At 41.0% G+C, this 9,221-nt stretch overlaps 1 protein-coding gene and 1 non-coding gene across 3 annotated transcripts in view; both read left to right on the top strand.

Annotated features, from left to right (window-relative positions):
- LOC138823613 (actin-binding protein IPP) overlaps positions 1–4,082 on the top strand; it is a 47,553-nt gene extending 43,471 nt beyond the window's left edge. For both annotated transcript variants that reach the window (XM_070017013.1, XM_070017012.1), the window contains exon 9: positions 1,300–4,082. In XM_070017013.1, coding sequence (XP_069873114.1) covers positions 1,300–1,524 — 225 coding nt within the window. In that variant the 3' untranslated portion in view covers positions 1,525–4,082. The remainder of the gene's footprint in view (positions 1–1,299) is intronic.
- A 2-nt stretch (positions 4,083–4,084) lies between these two features.
- Positions 4,085–4,187, top strand: LOC138823682 (U6 spliceosomal RNA). Its single transcript, XR_011370868.1, has one exon. It is a non-coding gene; the product is annotated as a U6 spliceosomal RNA (small nuclear RNA).
- Positions 4,188–9,221: the final 5,034 nt, after the last annotated feature.

Genomic DNA, 9,221 nt, shown 5'->3' on the forward strand with positions numbered 1-9,221 from the left:
GGTTGTGTGTGTGTGTGTGTGTGTGTATGTGTGTGTGTGTGTGTGCCAGTGCCAGTACTGGGCCTTGAATTCATGCTGTACCACTTTAGCTACATCTTCACTTTTAGCCTTTTTGTGTCATTAATTGGAGCTAAGAGCCTCATCAACTTTCCTGCCTGGGCTGGCTTTAAATCACATTCCTCAGATCTCAGCTTCCTGAATACCTAGTATTACTGGCTACAGCCACCAGCACCTGGCAGGTTTTATGTTTTTTTTTAAATTTTATTTATTTATTTTAGTGTTATTATATATCTCTTTCCTTCCTTCTTTCTTTCTTTTCTTTCTTTCTTTTCTTTCTGTCTTTTCTTTCTTTCTTTCTTTTCTTTCTTTCTTTTCTTTCCTTCCTTCCTTCCTTCCTTCCTTCCTTCCTTCCTTCCTTCCTTTCTTTCTTCCTTCTTTCTTTCTTTCTTTCTTTCTTTCTTTCTTTCTTTCTTTCTTTCTTTCTTTTTCTTTCTTTCTTTCTTTCTTTCTCTTTCTGCTGTGGATAGAACCCAGCAGGAATCCTACCACTGAGTTCCATCTCTATTCTCCTCTTTCCACTTTTTTTTTTTTCTGGGGGGGTCCGGTCGTGGGGCCTAAACTCTAAGTCTGGGCTCTGTCCCTCAGCTCTTCAGCTCAAGGCGAGCACTCTACCACTTGGAAATATTTTTCTTTCCTCTTTTAAAAGCGACCTTTTAAAATGGAAAACTCATTTTTTGTTCTTAGGCTATACAAAAGTAGCATAGTACCTTCTTGTATTCCCCAGACCTAATTTCTCAGAACATTAGTCTATATATAGGTTGAGAGCACCTCCTGCTCATAAATTATAATCATATATTTCCTTATGATTTTTCTCTAACGTTACTACTTTGTCCATAACTACTCAAAAATTTATCATGGCAGCCGGGCGCTGGTGGCTCACGCCTGTAATCCTAGCTACTCAGGAGGCTGAGATCTGAGGATCGCGGTTCAAAGCCAGCCAGGGCAGGAAAGACCGTGAGACTCCTATCTCCAATAAACCACCAGAAAACCGGAAGTGGCGCTGTAGCTCAAGTGGTAGAGCGCTCGCCTCGAGCTGAAGAGCTGAGGGACAGCGCCCAGGCCCAGAGTTCAAGCCCCCCACGACCGACAAAAGAAAAAAAAAAAATTATCATGGCAGTCAAAAATTTGACTGGCTTATTTGTAACTTAAATATGCAAGAAGAATCAGAATATCTGATTTCTGAGATTTTATTACCATTTTGTGACCCTACTAACATTTTTTTTTTTCTTCCCTTAACAGGAAAAGTGGGTTGAAGTTGCCTCAATGAAAGTGCCTAGAGCAGGCATGTGTGTTGTGGCAGTCAATGGTCTTCTGTATGTTTCTGGAGGCCGATCTTCCAGCCATGATTTTTTGGCCCCTGTTACCTTGGACTCAGTTGAAGTATATAACCCCCACTCAGATACATGGACTGAAATTGGTAATATGATCACTAGTCGTTGTGAAGGGGGTGTTGCTGTACTATAAAACATAAATCATAAGAACACAGGAACATTTTGAAAATGTAGGATCTGATCTTGTACAAATGAAACTTATATTTAGTGATAAGATCCTCTGATTTTATGGAATTTCCATACATTTAGATAATGATTTTTCTAAACATTTGGGTGAGAATGGATATTAAATTAATGAGAAGCTCATATAAATTTTCCCAGCTTACCAAGAATAGAAATGCTGTTTATGCCCTAGAACTATCCAGTTAGACATAAAGTCCTAATTATAAAAATTATATCCTAGAAATGTTTCTAGGATATACTAGCTTCTAGGCAATAGCTTCTTAGGTTGTCTCACCATTGCAATTCAATTTATAACCTGTATATGATACAGGAATAATATCCATGAGACAGCTTGTTTTTTATTGAGATAAGGTCATGATAACTTTTTGCCCAGTCTAGCCTCAAACCATGATCATCTTCTTCCTCCATCTTTGCCACCTACATAGCTGTGATTATAGGCAGGAGCCACCATGCCTGGCTTAAAAGACAGTTTAGAAATCTATGCATATCCTTGATTTAATCCAGAGAACAGTTTTCTGTTGGTTGGGGATCCTTTTTTCTGCCAAGGGCCATTTGGATATTTGTAATATCATGGACTATACCAAATTATCAATATAGGTAGATGTGCCTCAGACAACCAACATAAAACATTTCATCTCTGTCCTGTCTTGAACCAAATGAATGTTCTTCATCCCTAGAACCTGAAGCCACCACTGCCTGGAGGTTTTTTGTGACAGTCTTTGATTTAAATAGGATATTGTAATGGGGGATATATGCATACCTGGAAATGTCTTCATTTTGTAGATAGTTCCAAAAATTATGTTTATGAAGAGAGACTTTTATTAGATTATTAAACTTTGTGAAATTTATTTGAATTTTGGCAAGCCTGTGTATGAGTGCTACTGCTTAACTTACAGAAGGCTGAATTTAGGTACACCTTGAGTATTCCTAGCCTGAAATCTCAAAGGTTTTGAATGTTAATATTTGATGCTGAAAAGATTTTAGACTTTGGAGCACTTCAGATTTCAGATTTTCAAAAAAAGAATGTTCAATCAGTAAAATCTACATAAATTTTCTAAAATCTAAAGAATTCCAAAATCAGAAACACATCTTTTCACAACCTTTCAGGTAAAGGATATTAAACCTATACCTGTGAAACTACTGGAAACTTTTTTTTTTTTAGGTTTGATTTTGTTTTTATTTTGTTTTTTTTTGTTTTTGTTTTTTAATTTAATTTAATTTTATTTGTGAACATACTGTACAGATGGAAACTTTTAATTATAATTTGAAAGCCTTCTGATTTAAAACTGTGTTTTAAGATTTGAGAAGCATTCAGAACAACTGTTCTCTGGTCTGTTTTGTAGACTCATTGTGTATATGTCTGTTACTTTTAAGTTATTTGTTTTAGCCAGTTAGAGTCATATTGATTAAAGATTTTGTACACATTAGTTTTAACTAGCTGTTCTAAGGATTTAATTGCTCATTTCCTTTTCCTTTTCTTCTTCTTCTTTTTTTTTTTTTTTGCCAGTCCTGGGACTTGGACTCAGGGTCTGGGCACTGTCCCTGAGCTTTTTGCTCAAGGCTAGTACCCTACCACTTGGCCCAGCACCACTTCCAGCCTTTTCTGTTTGTTTATTTACTTATTGTAGGTTGTGGGGTCTAAACTCTGTCCCTTATCTCTTCAGCTTGAGGCTAGCGCTCTACCACTTGAGTCACAGCACTACTTCCAACTTTTTTTTGCTTATGTGGTGCTGAGGAATTGAACCTATGGCCTCATGCATGCAAGGCAAGCACTCTACCACTGAGCCACCTTCCCAGCCCACTTTTTCTTTTTTTAAATTATGAAAATACCATACAGAGGAGTTACAATTACATGGGCAAGGTAATGAGTCCATTTCTTATCAAGCATTATTGCCTCCTCCTTTGTTTCCCCTTCTCCTTGCTTCCTATCTTCCCCTCCCCACTACCCACCCCTTGCACTCCCCCCCCCCCGCCACTTTTTGTTTATTGGTACTGAGGAATCAAACCCAGGGCCTCATGCATGCAAGGCAAGCACTCTACCACTCAGCCACCTTCCCAGCCCCTTTCAGTATATTTTAAAAGGACCAGGACCAATATTTTATTTCGATAGAAAAATAAACCCAGGGGTTGGAGGAATGGCGCAGTTGGTAGAATACTAACCAATGAGCAAAAGTGTTGAGTAGTCCTGGTCTCAGACCTGGAAATAAAAGCTCTACAAAACACATTAGATAAGCTGGTGGCTCATGCCTGTAATCCTAGCTACTCAGGAGGCTGAGATCAGAGGATCGCGGTTCAAAGCCAACCCGGGCAGGAAAGTCTGTGAAATTCTCATCTCCAATAAACCACCAGAAAACCAGAAGTGGCGCTGTAGCTCAACTGGTAGAGTGCTAGCCTTGAGCTGAAGAGCTGAGGGACAGTGCTCAGGCCCAGAGTTCAAGACTTATGACCGATATAAAAACAAAAACAACAACAAAAATAAAACAACAACAAAAATAAAAAAAAAACACAGAGTGCTCGCTTTGGCAGCACATATACTGAAATTGGGAAGGATACAGATTAGCATGGTCTCTGCGCAAGGATGATACCCAGATTTGTGAAACATTCCATCTTACACACACCCACACACAGAGATGACATACATATTTGTGAAACATTCCATATTACACACACACACTCTTGAATGCCAGGTACCAGTGGCTCATACTCGTAATCTTAGTTAGTCAGGAGGAGGCTGAGATCTTAGTATTGAGGTTTGATACCAGCCCAGGAAGGAAAGTCTATTAGACTCTATTTCCAATTAACCACCAGAAAACTGGAAGTGGTTCTGTGGCTCAAAATGGTAGAGCAAGCCAGGTACTGGTGGCTCACGCCTGTAATCCTAGCTACTTAGGAGGCTGAGATCTGTGGATTTCCATTCAAAGCCAGCCTGAGCAGGAAAGTCCATGAGACTCTTATCTCCAATAAACCATTAGAATACTGAAGTGGTGCTGTGGCTCAAGTGGTAGAACACTCGCCTTGAGCTGAGGGACAGTGCCCAGGCCTAGAGTTCAAGTCCCACAACCAACCAAAAAAAAAAAGTGGTAGAGCACTAGCCTTGAGCTGAAAAAGCTTAGGGACAACACCCAACCCCTGAATTCCTGAGTTCTAATCCCAGGAGACCAGGTGGGAGTGGGGGATGGGGGGAAGTAGTATGTGTGTGTGGGTGGAACACATTAGATAAGCATTCTAGGTAGAGGTAGCATTAATCTCCGGAAAAGTTGGTTTGCCCACAAGGACATTTTCTTTCATAACTCAACCAAATACATGCATTAGGAAAACTGTGTCCTTTCTGTAGGACATCCTGAAAGTCTGAAGGGTAATAGATACTTGATTAGGATCAGTAAGATGTCTAAGAATTAAATATCAAGATAATCTTTAGCTGGACACCAGGGCTCTGCTTATAATCCTAGCTACCCAGGAAACTGAGATTTGAGGATCATAGTTCAAAGCCAGCCTGGGCAGGAAATTGTGAGACTCCTATCTCTAGCGAACCACAAAAAAAAAAAAAAGCTGGAAGTAGAGCTGTGTGGCTCAAGTGGTAGAGCACTAGCCTTGAGTGCAAAAGCTCAGAACAGCACCCAGGCCTTGAGTTCAAGTGCCATGACCACCAAAAGCCATTCAAGAGGTGGGAATGTGGCTTAGTGGTAGTGCTTGTTTAGTTAGCATGCACAAGTGGTAGAGTGCCAGCCTTGAGCATAAAGGGGCTCAGGGACAGTGTCCAGACCCTGAGTTCAAGCCCAGGACTGGCCAAAAAAAAAAAAAAAAGAACATAAGGTTCCAGCAAAAGTACAACCTTTGAGTTCAAGCCCCACTGCCAGGCATGTTGCACACATCTGTAGACTACTTAAGCTCTAACCCATGTGCCTTTAATATTACTGTTTATACACTATGCTTTCTGGTTCAAAACAGATTTACAAAATACTCCTGGATTCTCACTATTGCCTAAAATGGTACTATGATGGGAGATGTCTTCTATTGCTATGGCGGAAATATAATGTCAAAAATCAGTCTTTGAATTTAACAGATCCAGAAGATTCCAGAAACAGTAAATTATTTAAGTAATAAGATTGTTTTTTGAAAGAATGTACTAATAAAGAATCTAACTTTTTTCTTTTCTTTGTATTACTTATTAACTTAGTTTAATAATAGCATTGCTGGGGCTCAGTGGTAGAGCGCTTGTCTTGCATGCTCAAGGCCCTGGGTTCGATTCCTCAGCACCACATAAGCAAAAAGAAAAAAGCCGGAAGTGGCGCTGTGGCTCAAGTGGTAGAGCGCTAGCCTTGAGCTGAAGAGCTAAGGGACAGTGCCCAAGCCCAGAGTTCAGGCCCCACGACCGGACACCCCCCCAAAAAAATTAAATAAATAAAAAATAAATAAAATAGCATTCCTGGATTACCAACCTGTGTAATGGGACTGCAGTTTTGCTTTTTGTTGCTGGTACCAGGGTTTGAATTCAAGGTCTTATGCTATTAGTTGCCTTGCTTGCTCATCACTTATGGCTGGACCAGACTCTTCCACTTGAGCCATGTTTCTAGCCTGTTTTTCCTTTGTTTAGTTGGACTCTTAAATTTTCTCCCTGGGCTAGCTTTGAACCTCAAGCTTTCAGAACTGAGCCTCCTGAGTGGACTGGACTACTAAGCTGGTTACCAGCTTAATTGCACAAGTTTTTTGGTTTATTTTTCTTTCGGTCATGGTGCTTGAACTCAGGACTTGGGTGCTGTCCCTGAGACTCTTTGTACTCAAGGCTAGCACTCTACCACTTGAGCCACACCACCACTTCCAGTTTTTGAGTGATTAATTGGAGATTAGAGTCTCACAGATACTTTTCTGCCTGGACTGGCTTTGAACCACAATCCTCAGAACTCACTTTCCTGAATAGCTAGGATTATAGGGGTGAGCCACCAGTGCCATGCTACAAGTTTTAATTTTAGGGATATACGCATGTAGATTTTCATTTAGGGTTTAGGGTATGGTGCAGGTTGTAGAATTCTTGCCTAGTAAGTGTAAGGAGCTGAGTTCAAACCCCAATACTGCAAAATACCAGAACAAAGAAAAAAGTACATTTAATTCCATTTTCTGAACAGTGGTTATAGTGTACTTCCTCCAAAATATTGGACAATTTTCTTCTAAATATCTTGTCCACTCCAGTTGTGGTGGTATTTACTGGTAGTCTGATCCTCGGGAAGATCAAGACAAGAGTGCTTGAAGCTACCCTAAATAACCTGGTTTTAAAGAAAAAAATGTAAAATGAGGTTTAGGTCTGTGATATTGTATTAATTTGGTAGTACTGTTAACAAAATACCATAGAAATTTTAAAAAAATTTACTGACAATATTTATGGAAGCTAGAAGTATAAAATCAAAGTGTTGGCAATTTCTTCTTTTTTTTTTTTTTGATTGGCCATGGGGCTTGAACTGTGGGCTTGGGCGCTGTTCCTGCGCTCTTCAGCTCAAGGCGAGCACTCTACCCCTTGAGCCACAGCACCACTTCTGGTTTTCTAGTGTTTTTTTTTTTTTTTTTCATTGGAGACAAGAGTCTCATGGACTTTCCTGCCCAGGCTGGCTTTGAACCGTGATCCTCAAATCTCAGCCTCCTGAGTAGCTAGGATTACAGGTGTGAGCCATCAGTGCCCAGCTGGCAATTTCTTTTTGTCATTTGTGGACTTGAACACTGGGCCTGGGTGCTGTGTCTGAGCTTTTTTTTGGGGGGGGGGGTGTCTGGTCATGGGGCCTGAACTCTGGGCCTGGGTGCTATCCCTCAGCTCTTCAGCTCAAGGCTAGCACTCTACCACTTGAGCTACAGCGCCACTTCCGGCTTTTTTTTTTTTTCCTGCTTATGTGGTGCTGAGGAATTTAACCCAGGGCCTCATGCATGCAAGGCAAGCGCTCTACCATTGAGCCCCCTTCCCAGCCCTGTGCCTGGGCTTTTTGCTCAAGGCTATTGCTCTACCACTTTGACCCACAGCTTAATTTTTTTTTTTGGTGGTTAATTAGATAAGTCATACGTGATCCTCAGATCTCAGCCTCCTGAGTAGCTAGGATTACAGGTGTGAGCCATCAGTACACAGCAAAGTGTTGGCAATTTTTTTAGTGCAATGGGGGAAGCATGTCTTCTGTGCCTCACCCATCATGTTCACATGGCATTCTTCCTGTTTGTCTTGTCTCCAATCTTCCCTTTTAGAACGCAAGTCATATCATGTTAAAGCCATCACAATCATTTCACCTTAACCTTATTACCTACATAAAGGCCCAATCTCTGAAAAAGGTAGTATGCTGAGGAATTGGGGTTGGGACTACAACAATCCAACAGAAGTGTAAGAAAGTAAACAACTTAATGCTCTTCCAGCACATCTCCCTTGAACTCAGGTCATTATCCCTGAGCAGTTTTGCTCAAGGCTAGGGCTCTATCCCCAGCTCTGCTTTGTTTTCTGGTGGTTAATTGGAGATAAAGAGTTTCATTTTCCTGACTGGACTGGCTTTGAACCACAATCCTCATATGTCAGCTTCCTGAATACATAGAATTACGAGGACAAGCTACCAGCACCCAACTTCTTTTAAATATTTTTGACCAGTTTGTTTTACTGTTCAGTGTTAAGACACTAAGTTGTTTCTAAGCCATACTAAATATCCTGATAAAACCTAGAAAATGTATCTAATTGTTCCTGTGAGACTACTCCTTTACTTTCAGATCTACAGATTCCTTCATCTCATAAAACTAGTTTATACCTGGTAAAATAAACTTGATATAAAATTCCAAGGGAACTGTATGAAAACACATTGGAACCATTTGTTTCAGGATATGAGGTATTTCTCATGAAGTAGAACAATTCTTTCTGTGAAATGTGTACATTCTTTTTGGTCAGTCGTAGGGACTGAACTCGGCCTGGGCACTGTCCCTCAGCTCTTCAGCTCAACGCTAGCACTCTATCATTTGAGCCACAGCACCATTTGTGTTTTTTCTGCTTATATGGTGCTAAGGAATCAAACCCAGGGCCTCATGCATGCAAGGCAAGCATTCTACCACTGAGCCAGCCATCTTCCCATCCCGTGTTTTTTTTTTTTTTTTTGGTTGGTCATGGGGCTTGAACCCTGGGCCTGGGCACTGTCCTTGAGCAATTCAGCTCAAGGTTAGTGCTCTACCACTTGAGCCATACTGCCACTGCTGGTCTTCTGAGTGGTTTTTTGGAAATAGAAGTCTCATGGACTTTCCTGCCCAGGCTGGCTTTGAACCGAAATCCTCAGTCTCAGCCTCCTGAGTAGCTAGGATTAAAGGCATGAGCCATCAGCACCAGGCATGTGTGCATTTTTTTTTTTTTAATGATCATAAGACCTTAATAGGGCCAGGCTCCAGTGGCTCATGCCTATAATCCTAGCTACTTAGGAGGCTGAGATCTGAGGATCATGGTTCAAAGCCAGCCCAGGCAGGAACCTCTGTGAAACTATCTGCAGTAAACTACTCAGAAAACCAGAAGTGGTGCAGTGGCTCAAGTGGTTGAATGCTAGCCTTGAGCTGAAGAGCTGAGGGATAGCACCCAGGCCCCAGAGTTCAAGCTCCATGACCCAGCTCCCCCCAAAAAAGACTCTAATAGGTTTTTTTTTTTTTTAACTT

This window comes from Dipodomys merriami, unplaced genomic scaffold (genome assembly GCF_024711535.1).
Source record: "Dipodomys merriami isolate MVZ:Mamm:240054 unplaced genomic scaffold, mDipMer1.0.p SCAF_121, whole genome shotgun sequence".
NCBI lineage: Eukaryota > Metazoa > Chordata > Mammalia > Rodentia > Heteromyidae > Dipodomys > Dipodomys merriami.